Source organism: Rhinoraja longicauda, chromosome 22 (assembly GCF_053455715.1).
Source record: "Rhinoraja longicauda isolate Sanriku21f chromosome 22, sRhiLon1.1, whole genome shotgun sequence".
NCBI lineage: Eukaryota > Metazoa > Chordata > Chondrichthyes > Rajiformes > Arhynchobatidae > Rhinoraja > Rhinoraja longicauda.
Genome location: NC_135974.1, coordinates 37,183,189 through 37,198,884, shown reverse-complemented (window position 1 = coordinate 37,198,884; position 15,696 = coordinate 37,183,189). Strand labels below are relative to the sequence as shown.

Below are 15,696 nucleotides of genomic sequence, written 5' to 3'. Positions count from 1 at the left end.
GCTGAGTTACTCCAGCACTCTGTGAAACGTCACCTATCCATGTTCTCCACAGATGCTGCCTGACCCGCTGAGTTACTCCAGCACTCTGTGAAACGTCACCTATCCATGTTCTCCACAGATGCTGCCTGACCCGCTGAGTTACTCCAGCACTCTGTGAAACGTCACCTATCCATGTTCTCCACAGATGCTGCCTGACCCGCTGAGTTACTCCAGCACTCTGTGAAACGTCACCTATCCACATTCTCCAGGGATGCTGCCTGACCCGCTGAGTTACTCCAGCACTATATTTTTTCACTGTTTGAAATGTTGGATGGTTAATGCTTTACGATATTCCCCAATGCTTACGGGAACTGATATTCATCCAGTGTTCTATATTCTTCAATCCTTTTCGACTTGTAAATCACTCTTCTAGCTGTGCAGAAATCCTCTAGCAAGTCTGTTCTGCAGAAATCATGGTTTCTTCTGATTTTTCCTTGGGTTTACTGAATATACAAAAGGACCTGCCCCCCAGGGCCCTGCAGTAGACTGGGCCACACTTATATTTGGTCAGTTTCTCATTACTTTCCCGGGGCCTAGCGTACTTGATCAGAACACTGATGTGGAATAGATATTTGGGCACATTACACATGTGTTTGTTTTTCGAGAATTTAAAACAGTACATCTTTGGCCCACAATACCATGCAGCAGATTCCCTGTGGTTTATTAATCTGCTGCAGCCCGACTCGTAGATAGCAAGTTTGTTTATGTGAAATCAATTTCAAATTCAGTGCATGTTCAATGTCTGGAATGCACATAATGATGAAATGTTAAACCCGTGTAGTGTAACAACTATTGAAGCTCAGGCCAAATAGCCAGATTCTGGTTCAGGCAGAAATGCAGCAAATACTTTGTGGATTGCTAACGTATTGAACGACACAAGTTTCTCTCTTCACTATACATGCTGTATTTTGAGTTTAGAGAGAGACAGCGTGGAAACAGGTCCAAGCCGACCCTCCATCACTGTGTTTGTCCAACCATCTACATCAAAAGACCCCAATTCAGAAACAAAGAACTACAGATGCTGGTTTATACCAAGGATAAGACACAGAGTGCTGGAGTAACTCAATGCGTCAGGCAGCATTTCTTTTTCTCCAGAGATGCTGCCTGACCCGCTGAGTTACTCCAGCACTCTGTGAAACGTCACCTATCCATGTTCTCCACAGATGCTGCCTGACCCGCTGAGTTACTCCAGCACTCTGTGAAACGTCACCTATCCATGTTCTCCACAGATGCTGCCTGACCCGCTGAGTTACTCCAGCACTCTGTGAAACGTCACCTATCCATGTCCTCCACAGATGCTGCCTGACCCGCTGAGTTACTCCAGCACTCTGAGTTTTTGTGAACCAGCAACTGCAGTTCTATGTGTAGGAAGGAAGGAACTGCAGACGCTGGTTTACACTGTAGATGGACACAAAATGCTGGAGTAACTCAGCGGGTCAGGCAGCATCTCTGGAGATGAGAAATGGGCGACATTTTGGGTTGAGACCCTTCTTCAAACTGAAACTTCAAACTCGACCTGAAACGTCACCCATTCCTTCTCTCCAGAGATGCTGCCTGACCCGCTGAGTTACTCCAGCACTCTGTGAAACGTCACCCATTCCTTCTCTCCATAGATGCTGCCTGACCCGCTGAGTTACTCCAGCACTTTGTGTCTATCTGCATCTCTTTGCCTCCTTCCCTGTGTCACCACTGAGCTCCGGCTGAGGATTGTAGTAAAATCCTCGTGCCCTCGATTTCAAGTCCCTGCAGCCGACCTTCACCTGACCCCCAGTCCTCAGCGTTGTCCAGCCATCCACGGCTTGAGTATCCTTGAGTTTAGTTGGTGAGCCGCTGCCGACCAAGACCCCAAGTTCTAGACTTCCATTCTCGAAGCTCTCTGCCTCTCTCCCTCCTCGTGCCTGTTTTAAAATGCTCCACCCACTCTCGCAGTTCCACACGCTCCTGCACATCTGCTCCAAACATCGCATTACTTAGCTGGGCATCAGTGCTTAGCTGGAAACACTGAGGTGCCTTGCCAAGACTCTACATCAGTCAACGTTGGTTGTGGAAGCCTCATTTACTTCAGTGATTTGAATTAATGTACTAAGCCATCTCGGAGTGCAGTTAGGACTCAACCATTTTGATGTATTGCCTGGCGTGGTGCCAGGTCGGTCTGGGTAAAGCAGGTACATCACCCACCTGGGGAACAGCTGTTTGAGCAGCTGCACTGCTGGGTTGCATGTTCCAATGTGATCTTTTGCATTCCAAGTTATTTAATAATCCAAGCTTAAAATCTTCCGCTGCAGTCATGGAATCTGAATGTGCATCCAGATCATTATTACAAAGTACCCGATTACAAGCCCAGTCATTCAACAACATGGCATTTGGTTCAGTATTGAGATACCACGAGGAAACAGTCTCTTTGAGTCACCGAGTCCACGCCGACCAGCGATCACGTACACTAGCACTATCCCACACACTAGGGGCAATCTACAGAAGCCAATTAACCTACAAACCTCCACGTCTTTGGGATGTGGGGGGAAACCGGAGCACCCGGAGAAAACCCACGCAGGTCATGGGGAGAACGTACAAACACTGTACAGACAGCGCCCGCAGTCGGGATTGAACCAGCATCTCTGGAACCCCCCGCCCTCCTTGTCCAGCTTTAGCCCCCCACTCCATTAGTCTGAAGAAGTCCGAACCCAAAAACCTGTCTGTTCATTCTCTCCACAGATGCTGCCTGACACACTGAGTTCCTCCAGTACTTTGTGTTTTGCTCCATTATACGATGAGTCTACCTTCATTGTCCCAGCCTGACGGTCAGTAATGACCATGTCCTGCTGTTGGTGGGTACATTGACCTGAAAGGACACCATTTGCCTGTTTGTGACGAGCACTTCATACTTACTGTGCAAGTACAGTAGCTTTACGCCACGCAATGCATTTCAAAGGTGAGCCTGACTCAGAGATGTAGTTTCCGCAAGGATGGCACGGTGGTGCAGCGGGTAGAGCTGCTGCCTCACGGCGCCAGAGACCCGGGTCTCATCCTCACCTCGGGTGCTGCCTATGCATGGCGTTTGCGTGATCTCCCTGTGACCGCGTGGGTTTCCTCCGGGTTCTCCGGTTTCCTCCCACATCCCAAAGACGTGCGGGATTGTAGGTTAATCGGCCTCCTTCAAATCCCTCCTAGTGTGTAGGGAGTGGATGGGAAAGTGGGAATGGGTGATCGATGGTCGGCGTGGACTCGGTGGGCCGAAGGGCCTGTTTCCGTGCTGGATATGGAAACTAATGGCACATGGATTTCTCTTTGTCCTTTATCCTTTATCTGAGCACTGTTGATGGTGGAGATAGTCCTCTTTGACTGCGTCGAACATAAAAGCTGTTCACTGCACCTCAGTGTACGTGACAATAATCAACAAGGCACCTCTGGTTGGTTTGCAGTGGCTGGGCCATTTCTGTGTGAATAATGGTGTCTTTAGCCTTGGCAAAATGTTGGCATGAAATCACAACCAATATGCTGCATTTCCTGTGGTTCTATGAACATTAAATATAATTTATTGTTGTAGCCAGTTTACCTTCTGCTAATGATTTCAATGAAAATAGTGTCCTTGAAAGACTAGAAATTGTACATCATCATTAACTAGCTTAGAAATCTATATATCAGCACCAAATGAGGTCAAAATGGCAAGGAGAGAACTCCTGCAGCCAATTAAATATCTGAAGTGAATCAGTGGGGGGAAGAGTGCTTTGGTTAATGAACTGCTTCAGAAAAATAACAAAGATGAAGGGGAAAAAAAACAAAGGTGTGACAATTAAGGGCAAGGATAGATGGCTTATTTCAGTTAAGTAAGCCCCCGTTATCCCCCTCTTTGATTAGAATTCACACTTCACATTGAATGCTTTTTAGTAAATGTAGAAGGTGATGTGACAAGGTCTTAATTCCATTGTAAACTGCTGTGTAGTCGGAGAATGGATATCAACCCACTGATCCTGGTATTAGTGTCTGTTCCTGCCTGCAAATTAGTTTCACATCTAAATGATTCTATTGCAAGCCAGTCCTTCATTAGCTGTTTGTAGTTTTAGAGAGACAGCAGGGAAACAGGCCCTTTGGCCCACTGAGTCCATGCCGACCATCGATCACCAGTTCGCACCAGTTCTGTAATCCCACTTTCTCATCCACTCCCTGTACATATCAGGGACAATTTTTACAGCGGGCTATTAAGCTGCTAACTCGCACGGCTTAAGAAACTGGGAGGAAACCGGAGCACCCAGAGGAAACCAACCGTGGTCACAGGGAGAACGTGCAAACTCCACGCAGACAGCACCCGAGGTTAGGATCGAACCCAAGATAGACACAAAACGCTGGAGTAATTCAGCAGGACAGGCAGCATCTCTGGAGAGAAAGAATGGGTGACGTTTCGGGCCGAGACACAAGAAGGGTCTCAACCCAAAACGTCACCCATTCCTTCTCTCCAGAGATGCTGCCTGTCCCGCTGAGTTACTCCAGCATTTTGTGTCTATCTTTGGTTTAAACCAGCATCTGCAGTTCCTTCCTACACATTAGGATCGTAGCCATGTCTGGCGCTGTGAGGCAGTGAGTTTACCTGCTGTGTCACTGTGACACCCTTTTCATACCTAAACATAAGGAATAGATGGATAGGAAATCTTCATAGGACTACGGGCAAAATGCAGGAAAATGGGACTAGCCCAGTGTGCAAACATAGCTAGCATGGACCAGGAGGGCCGAACGGCCTGCTTCTGTGCTGCATAGCTCTCTGACTCTAATAGATACAGCAACATCAATAGTTGGAGTGATTACCTTTTACTGCTGCTCATACTAAATGGATCTTGAAGTCAAAGGAAGAAAAAATTCAAATGTCAGAAATCTGTAATATAAAGCAAAAATGGCGAGATTTCTCAGCTGGGGTCCAGCAGAGGGAGGGGAGGGGGTGGGGGAGGGGGTGGGGGTGGGGGAGGGGGTGGGGGAGGGGGAGGGGGAGGGGGAGGGGGAGGGGGAGGGGGAGGGGGTGGGGGAGGGGGTGGGGGAAGGGGGAGGGGGTGGAGGAGGGGGTGGGGGAGGGGGAGGGGGAGGGGGAGGGGGAGGGGGAGGGGGAGGGGGAGGGGGAGGGGGAGGGGGAGGGGGAGATCACGTATTTCTCCTGTTCACCTTCATCACAATAAAGATGGAAATGTCACCCATTCCTTCTCTCCGGAGATGCTGCCTGTCCCGCCCAGTTACTCCAGCGTTTTGTGTCCAACTTTGGTTTAAACCAGCATCTGCAGTTCTTTCCTAAACGAGATAAATTAAAATTGGATCCAAACTTTAACAATGTTTGACAGACCATAGGGTATGAGCCACTTAATAGAAAGGGATTGCCAGGAAGTGTTCTCATTAATGTCTAACTAAGCTGCATATTATTGTGTGAATATATTGGCACAACATTGTTGATACTGATGCTGGTGTTTACACATACTGCAGTGTACGTGTCTTGATCCTGTCACCCTAGTGGAGATGAGCACCAGGCCAATATCTCCCAGACTATCTGTGAACATATCACTCCCCGCTGTCTGCTCTCCACAACCTCCATCCTCATTGTTCCCCGGTCCTAGCCAGACAACCTACTTTTACCTTCTCCTTTTGAATAGAATCTGAAGAAGAGTTCAGACCCGAAACGTCACCCATTCCTTTTCTCCAGAGATGCTGCCTGTCCCGCTGACTCACTCCAGCACTTTGTGTCTATATTCGGTGTAAACCAACACCTGCAGTTCCTTCCAACACTATTTTTGATTACGTTCTCTTTAAGCAGAGCTTCTCTCCAGAGATGCCGCCTGTCCTCAGAAGGCAATGGAGGCCAAGTCTCTCAATGCATTCAAGAGAGAGCTAGATAGAGCTCTTAAGCGGAGTCAGAGGGTATGGGGAGAAGGCAGGAACGGGGTACTGATTGAGAATGATCAGCCATGATCACATTGAATGGTGGTGCTGGCTCGAAGGGCTGAATGGCCTACTCCTGCACCTATTGTCTATTGTCTATTGTCCTGCTGAGTTACTCCAGCTTTTTATGTCCATCTTTTCTTCTGAGATGCTGCCTGTCCCACCGAGTTACTCCAGCACTCTGTGTCTATCTTCCGTTATTGAAAATAGGACGAGCAAGTCAACAATCTCTGACCTGCTGCTCACTCTTCCTTTCAACCACCTGGTAGGGAGACCAAGATGCTGAATCTACCCCCACAGTTAATACCCTTTTACAACTCGGTACCACACCACAGCAATGTTCAGTAGCAACTTCAAGGACGTTCTTGTGGTTTTGTGTCCTCAGCATTTTCCAAAACACTTCACAGCCCGTGACATAGTTCTGTCAAGTTTTATAGTCCAAAAACAGTGAAAAGCCAGCCACTAATGGAGCAATGATCGTAGATAGAACCATGGAATTGTTGGAGCATAGGAGGACACAGTTTGGCCTGTCAAATCCAGGCCATGTTAAGACAGAAACTAAACAAAACAAACTTCTCGAGTTACTCAGCAAGTTGAAAAGTATCTGTGGAGGGAAAGGAACTGTGACTGGTTTGGATTGAGACTTTATCAGGACTCCCATGCAGAACATGGATAGGCAAGGGAACAGGTGGGAACAGGTAACTGGTAACAGGTGGGAACCCTTCTTCAGATGTCCCGACCCGAAACGTCACCTATCCATGTTCTCCAGAGATGCTGCCTGACCCGCTGAGTTACTCCAGCACTCTGTGAAACGTCACCTATCCATGTTCTCCCCAGATGCTGCCTGACCCGCTGAGTTACTCCAGCACTCTGTGAAACGTCACCTATCCATGTTCTCCCCAGATGCTGCCTGACCCGCTGAGTTAGTCCAGCACTCTGTGAAATGTCACCTATCCATGTTCTCCACAGATGCTGCCTGACCCGCTGAGTTACTCCAGCACTCTGTGAAACATCACCTATCCATGTTCTCCACAGATGCTGCCTGACCCACTGAGTTACTCCAGCACTCTGTGAAACGTCACCTATCCATGTTCTCCACAGATGCTGCCTGACCCACTGAGTTACTCCAGCACCAGTATCTGCAGTTCTTTGCTTCTATTTGGGACTCCCATGTCACAATCCACCAGAAGAAAAAGTTTAATTCTATATTGGGGGGCTGGCGTGAGGTGGGTGGGGGAAGTACAATGGACAATGGGGACCCAGTGTGGGGGGCGCTGTGTGGGGGGGGGGGGAACAAAAGGGGGAGCCGGTGTGCTTTGTAACTTTCTCAGCGCTGTAGGTGTCCGCTATTTGTATACATCGGGTACACAGCAAAGAGTCTCACTGTGTCTAAAGTATTCCATTCCATCCCATTTCTTCTCCAGAGATGCTGCCTGGGTGTGGGAGGGGGGAATGTGGGAGAAATGGGTGCACAATGAGAGGGGGTGCACAGGGAAGGGTGATGGGGTGGGGAGCGTGTTTCACTTGCAATTGGGGAATTCAATATTCGTACTGTTGCATTGTGAGCTAACCAAGCAGGATATAAGGTGGTGTGCCTCCAGTTTGTGCATCAATGGAGGAGGCCCAGCACAGAGAGGGCGGTATGGGGTGGTCAGTATGGGATGGGAAGGTCAGTATGGGATGGGGAGTTAAGATGTGTAAGTGACTGGGAGATCCAGCAGGTCTTGCCAGACAAATTCAGTGAAACGGTCACTGAGTCTACGCTTGGTGCCACCGATCCTTGACATGGGTATAAAGATTAGAGCAGGGGATCGAGTGCATGGCTCCTGTGTGGAGGATTTTGGAGGAGGAAGTGTCGTTCCAATTTGTACTGAGCGTGGTCTGCTGATGAGGAAGTCAGTGATCCAGTTATGCAGGGAAAAGCAAAGACTCAGTTCGGAGTTTGGTAACATAGAAACATAGAAACATAGAAACATAGTAAATAGGTGAAGGAGGAGGCCATTCGGCCCTTCGAGCTAGCACCGCCATTCAATATGATGTTGGCTGATCATCCACAATCAGTACCCCATTCCAGCTATCTCCCCATATCCCTTGATTCCGTTAGCCCTAAGAGCTATGTCTAACTGTCTCTTGAAAACACCCAATGAATCGGCCTCCACTACCTTCTGTGGCAGAGAATTCCACAGATTCACAACTCTCTGGGTGAAAAGGTATTTCCTCATCTCAGTCCTAAATGGCCGACCCCTTACACTTACACTGTGACCCCTGGTTCTGGACTCCCCCAAAATGGGGAACATTTGGATGGTATTGAATACCGGGTTATAGTCTTTGCACAACATGTATGTACGTGTACTGATTGTCCCAGGTGGGCCAGAGAGTATGTCGGTGTGGAAATTGTTGATTTCGATAATTTTAAAAGGAGGTAATTACTTTCAGTTTTTGCTATTTCTGGAAAGGTTGGAAAGGATTCAGGCGGTGCACAGTAAAGAAAATCTGAGCTTGTATTTGCTATTCGATGCAGTCAATTGGCCCGATATTTCTCCTGCTTAGTTGTATACTGCTGGTGGATGGATGGTGAAGTTAATGACTCCCTGGCACGATGACAAATTATGTGCAATTCAAGTATAATACAAATATGTAACGAGGAAAACAGATCAGTGCCTGTAATAACATCAAAACAGGAAAGGAATTAAGAGATCAGAAGGAGATAAGAGTGCTCCTAATATAAACAGATACCTTAATGTCCTACAGGGAGAGATCAAAGCTCTATAACGGGCATGAGTGGAATACAAATCAATGATCACTTATATCCAGGATTTGTTTTATAATTTATCCAAACCTGAAGTATGAATTAATTATAACTGAGTTAATGAGACGTATTTTGTGGCTAATGACAACTATTGAGTCAACTTATTTATTCACAAAATGCTGGAGTAACTCAGCAGGTCAGGCAGCATCTCGGGAGAGAAGGAATGGGTGACGTTTCGGGTCGAGACCCTTCTTCAGACCCGAAACGTCTCGACCCGAAACGTCACCCATTCCTTCTCTCCCGAGATGCTGCCTGACCTGCTGAGTTACTCCAGCATTTTGTGAATAAATACCTTCGATTCGTACCTGCATCTGCAGTTATTTTCTTATACTATTGAGTCAACTGTTTGGATTGTAAATGCATGGTTCTCCCCTCCCCTTGATCAGCCGACCACATGGAACTTAGGGAGGGTTGGAGCAGGAGTTTCATGGGCAATTGGTTCACACCGAACTAGTTTGTACAAGAGACTACTTTAATAGAGGGAATGGGAAATCTTCCACTGCAGATTGACTGCAAGCTCCGTACAGACAGCACCGGTAGTCAGGATCGTACCCGGGTCTCTGGCGCTGTGAGGCAGCAGCTTTACCGCTGCGCCACCGTGCCGCACTTTTCTTGTGTGGCGTGGCTTCAGACTACTTGAAGTCCACGCAGCACGCCAATGATGCACACCAGAGAATCTTTGTACGGGGAACAGGCCCTTCGGCCCACAATGTCTGTGCTGAACATGAGGCCAAGACCAACTCTTGCCAGCCTGTGCATAAGCCATATCCCCCCATTCCCTGCATATCCACATGCCTACCCAAACATCTCTTGAATGCCACTGTAACTGCCTCCACCATCACACCTGGTTCTGTTGACCCAAATAGAGCTGTAAACCCCGCAATTCAATCACGGTACTGTCCACAATTACTCTCTACACAATGGAAACCAATGTTCATAGTCCCTGGGTGTTATCTGCCTGTAAATGTGCCATCTATATAAAATATATAATTATTCATGTGCTGAAAAATTAATTAATTGACAATTATTTTCCAAATCTGATATCTCTCGTGTTGTTCATGGCGACTTCAACAATGGAGGATCTTCGGCAGATGCTACGGTTCAGTAGCACTTTGGAAAAGCATTCCACTTGAGTGCACTGTTCTTATTCTGAAGTTATTTCCCATTGGTCTGGCTAATTTGGATCTTTGTGCTGAGTCTGGGCGCTGATCACATGCATGAAACCTTCGCACATTGCCTGGGGAAAGAAAGTGCACATCAGTTCTGCTCTTTACTGATCTCGCTACTCTGCAAATGAATGTCAAGTGTGTTTAATTGTCATGTGTACTGGCGATAGAAAAATTACATTCCTACTTGGAGAAAAGGAATAGGTGACGTTTCAGCTCAAGACCCCTTCCTCAGATATCCGACCGCCTGAAGAAGGGTCTCGACCCGAAATGTCACCCATTCCTTCTCTCCAGAGATGCTGCCTGTCCCGCTGAGTTACTCCACCATTTTTTGTCTACCTTCGGTGTGAAGCAGCATCTGCAGTTCCGTCTGGTACATGATGAACATACGTGCACCGTATCAGGGCATTCTGTCACAAAAGCACGGACCATCACTTGGTTCTGGATTTTCGTACGTGACAATTATAATTTATTGAAAATCAAAGGAAAATCATATGTTTCGCTGAGGCGTTATTTGCGAGCCCCAAGATAGACACAAAATGCTGGAGTAACTCAGTGGGTCAGGCAGCATCTGTGGAGAACATGGATAGGTGACATTTCACAGAGTGTTGGAGTAACTCAGCGGGTCAGGCAGCATCTGTGGAGAACATGGATAGGTAACGTTTCACAGAGTGCTGGAGTAACTCAGCGGGACAGGCTGCATCCTTGAAGAGAAGGAATGGGTGACGTTTCAGGTCAAGACTCTTCTTCAGACCGAGCCACAAGGTCCATCTCATGGTGAACGAACCTGAGGCTTGTTACCTGTTGTTGCAATGATGTGACCGTGTGGGACTGGGCCAAGCATTCCACTCACGCTATTCTCTGCTTTATCTTTCTCTAGGCAGCTGCTCATTCGATGACCATTACACCAACTGTGGATACATCCTGGCCCTTGGGACCAATGGATTCAACTGGGAGCAGATCAACACCTGGGAAAGGCCATCTCTGGACCCATCGGTGCCAACAGGTGAGTGACCGTGACAACTGATGATGATCAAGTGTGGTGTGATTTGTACGACTACAGTGGTGGACACGATGATAGGTGGGGACAGTTCACCAATCAAATGGGCTGCCTTGTCCAAGGGGTTCTCAATATCCATGGTTCATAAGTGATAGGAGCAGAATTAGGCTATTCGGCCCATCAAGTCTACTCTACCATTCAATCACGGCCGACCTATCTCTCCCTCTCAACCCCATTCTCCTGTCTTCTCCCATAACCCCTGGCACCCGTACTAATAAAGGACCTGGCAATCTCTGCCTTTAAAAACACCCACTGACTTGGCCACCACAGCCATTTGTGGCAATGAATTCCACAGATTCACCACCCTCTGATGAAGGAAAGTCCTCCATCTCCACTCTGAAGGAACGTCCTTTTATTCTGAGGCTGTGCCCTCTGGTTCCAGACTCTCCCACTAGTGGAAACATCCTCTCCACATCCACTCTATCCAGGCCGCTCACTGATGCAGTACTCTTGTGATGGCAATATCATTGAATGTTACAGGTAGATGGTTTGACTGGGCCTCTTGTTGAATATGGGCATTGCTTTTCCTTTTTATAGAGTCAGATAGTCATACAATGTGGAAACAGGCCCTTCGGCCCAACTTGCCCACACTGGCCAAAATGCCCCAGCTACATTAGTCCCACCTGACCGCGTTTGGTCCATATCCCTCCAAACCTGTCCTATTCATGTACCTGCCTAACTGTTTCTTAAACATGAGGATAGTCCTATCCTCCACTACCTCCTCTGGCAGCTCATGTCATTTTATAGACAATAGACAAAAGGTGCAGGAGGAGGCCATTCAGCCCTTCGAGCCAGCACCACCATTCAATGTGATCATGGCTGATCATTCTCAATCAGTGCCCCGTTCCTGCCTTCTCCCCATACCCCCTGACTCCACTATCCTTAAGAGCTCTATCTAGCTCTCTCTTGGATGCCTTTACTAGCCATTTTCTGCCATTACTAGCCACTAATCTGTCCCAGTCCCCACGTTGGTGAGTTCTTGCTGTATCAGGCAGGGACTGTTTCATCCACAGGGGAGTTGCAAACGGAATGAAACATTGTGCAATCATCAGCAAATATCCCCATCTCTGACCTTGGAAGGAAGGTGCCCGATGAAGCTGATGAATTATATAATCACTGCGAGGGTCTCTGGGCTTTTGTGTTCTAGGTGGAGTTTAACCTTAACGGATAATCATCTATTACTCACTCGGATGACATCTGGTGAAATGTTAAATGTAAATGAGGCAAGTTTTATTTTTAAGAGAATTATTATTCTGGAAATAGAACATAACCAAGGTGACAGGGACATCAAGTGCCTGGGTAATGACACATTCAAAAATACTTCATTACAAAGCTCCTACTAGGGAAGTTTTTTGCCTCCATAATGTTTCCCCTTGAGTCGACTTGTCTGGAAACAATACCAGCAACGCTAATTGTTGCCATTAAACGTGTATTGCAAATGGAGCTTCAATCTAACAACGAGAGCACAGTGGTGCAGCGGGTAGAACTGCTGCCTCACAGCGCCAGAGACCCGGGTTTGATTCTGACCTCGGGTGCTGTCTATGTGGAGTTTGCATGTTCTCAGTGTGACCACATGGGTTTTCTCCGGGTGCTTCGGATAAAACCCACAGGGACGGTCACAGTGAGAACCTGTGAACTCCACACAGACAGCACCTGTAGTCAGGATGCAGCCCGGGTTTGTGGTGCTCTGAGGCGGCAGCTCTACCACTCCATCGGGGATTTTAATGTCGTAAATAATGCCCAGCGTTGAACCTTCAGTGACCGGGTGAAGTGTCTGTGAGGCAAAAGTGGCTCACCCAGGTAACGTTACCAATGACCGAATCCCCTTCACAAACAACCTTTTGTCCCAGTATTAATACCAGTTTATTGCTGTTACCTGAAGAGACATCCAGTGAAAAGCTAACCAAATCACAGCTCTCCTAATTTGGGGAAGGACATTCTTGTTATAATAATAATAATAATAATATTCATTTATTGTCATTGCAACGAGTACAACGAAATTAAAAAATAGCCAATCCTGACGGTGCGTACAAACATATATGCAATAAATGCAAAAACAAATAAATACATAAATACAATTAAATACAATTATATTAAGTACAAGATTTTTTAACGGTGTTGCCTAGTGCAAAGGTAGTGTTCAGTTCTCGTATGGCCCTGGGGTAAAAACTGTTTTTAAGTCTGTTTGTTCGGGATTTGATCGACCTGTAACGTCGACCAGAGGGCAGATGAACAAACAGACGGTGGCCGGGGTGGGATGGATCTTTTATTATTTTGCCTGCTCTACTGAGGCAGCGTAGGCTGAACAGGTGCTCCAGGGAGGGCAGTGAGCAGCCGATGATCTTCTGGGCCGTCGTGATGACCCTCTGAAGGGCCTTCCTGTCCTTTTCTGAGCAGCTGGCATACCATGTGGTTATACAGTATGCCAGCACACTCTCGATGGAGCAGCGATAGAAGGACATCATGAGCTTCTCCTGCAGGTTGGTTTTCCTGAGGATCCTCAGGAAGTGGAGTCTCTGCTGTGCCTTCTTTACTGTGGTGATGGTGTTGGTAGACCAGGTAAGATCCTCTGCGATGTGCGTACCCAGGAACCTGAAAGCTGGTACCCTTTCCACACAGACCCCATTGATGTAGAGTGGGTCGTAATTGAGGCAGTGCAGCGTAGGTTCACCAGATTAATTCCCGGGATGGCGGGACTGACATGCGATGAAAGAATGGATCAACTGGGCTTGTATTCACTGGCATTTAGAAGGATGAGAGGGGATTTTACATAAACATATAAAATTCTTAAAGGATTGCACACAGAGTAGAGGCAGGAAAAATGTTCCCGATGTTGGGGGAGTCCAGAACCAGGGGTCACAGTTTAAGAATAAGGGGTAGTAGGCCATTTATGACTGAGATGAGGAAAAACCTTTTCACCCAGAGAGTTGTGAATCTGTAGAATTCTCTGCCACAGAAGGCAGTGGAGGCCAATTCATTGGATGTTTTCAAGAGAGAGTTAGATAGAGCTCTTTGAGCTGAGGGAATTAAGGGATATGGGGAGAAAGCCGGAAAGGGGTACTGATTTTGGATGATCAGGCATGATCATATTGAATGGAGGTGCTGGCTTGAAGGGCCGAATGGCCTACTCCTGCACCTATTTTCTATGTTTCTACTATACATGAGTACAATCAAGCTGTGTGCAAGTTTTGCTGAGTTACTCCAGCATTTTGTGTCTATCTTTGGTGTAAACCAACATCTACAGTTCCTTCTTACACTCCATGTACAATAGGAAATGAAAAGATAAAGATAACAGAGCAGAACGTGGCGTTATAGCTAGAAAGAAAATGTACAGTGTTCACAATGAGGTACGTTGGAAGATCTAGACCACACCCCCACTTACAGGAGGACCATTCAGTTGTCTGATAGGTGGGGAAGAGGCTGTTCGTGAATCAGCTGCAACGTGCTTTCAACCATTTGTATCTTCTCAATAGTCAATAGTCAAGTTTATTTGTCACACACACATAAATGTGCAGTGAAATGAAAGATTACCCACAGTCCAACAATAAGAGCAATAAAAATAAGCAATAACACACACAATCATAAACCAACACAAAACAAAAAGAAACATCCATCACAGTGAGTCTCCTCCAGTCCCCTCCTCACTGTGATGGAAGGCCAGAATGTCTTTTCTCTTCCCCTGCCCCACAGGAGAGGGAAGAAGAGGGAATGACTGGTGTGAGAAGGGCTTTGATCATGTCGGCTGTTCTCCCAAGGCAGCGAGCCGTGTAAACGGAGTCAACGGTGGGGATTGGTTGGTAGGGAAGCCCTGGCATTCCCTCTCTCTCTATCCCTCCCCCACCAAGTCACACCAGCTTCTCATTCTCACCCAACAAACAGCCAACAATGGCCTGTTTCCTTTATCATCGTTACTTGTTTGCATATCTTTTATTCATTGTTCTTTATATTCTTGACATTATCGTCTATATCTCTCGTTTGCCTTATCCCTAACCAGTCTGAAGATGTTGTCTCCACCCGAAACGTCACCCATACCTTCTCTCCAGAGATGCTGCCTGTCCCACTGAGTTACTCCGGCTTTTTGAGTCTATCTACGGTTTAAACCAGCATCTGCAGTTCCTTCCTACAATGGTATGCATTAAGCACAGTATGCCTTTCCAATCTGGAAACTGTGCTAAAGTGACACTTATCCTCGGCCTCTTGTTGGACAAATGGGCCCCTGTATATGATGTTGTGAAGTTTCAACTCCCAGTAGCAATGGGAACTGCTTTGGGACATCTAAAACCCGCTGCATAAATACATGCACGTTATTCTGAATTTCCAACGATTGTAAATACCTCATTTCAGAATGCAATTTCTTCAGTTAAGTCAGTACAATAGATGGAAAAGAGGGCAACATAGTTAAACAGTGTGAAACAATTGAATATCAAACTGAGTTACTCCAGGTTTTGTGTCTATCTTCGGTGTAAACCTGCATCTCCAGTTCCTTCCCACACAGTTTGACAAGCAACACTTTGACAAGAATTACTTTTACTGCCTTTTCAATAGCCATAAAATTAAAAGAATCCCATTTGACATCAAGTATAACTTTGTTAAAAACAACAACATACAATCTTAGAGTAGTAAGAAATGGAAGTAGTAAGAAATGATCAGTCTGAAGAAGGGTCTCGACCCGAAACGTCACCCATTCCTTCTCTCCTGAGATGCTGCCCGAC

General features: G+C 46.8%; 1 protein-coding gene across 4 annotated transcripts in view; it reads left to right on the top strand.

Annotated features, from left to right (window-relative positions):
* Positions 1-15,696, top strand: part of LOC144604575 (receptor-type tyrosine-protein phosphatase T-like) — a 607,863-nt gene that overhangs the window by 158,473 nt on the left and 433,694 nt on the right. For all 4 annotated transcript variants that reach the window (XM_078419171.1, XM_078419169.1, XM_078419173.1 and 1 more), the window contains exon 2: positions 10,805-10,930. In XM_078419171.1, coding sequence (XP_078275297.1) covers positions 10,805-10,930 — 126 coding nt within the window. The remainder of the gene's footprint in view (positions 1-10,804; positions 10,931-15,696) is intronic.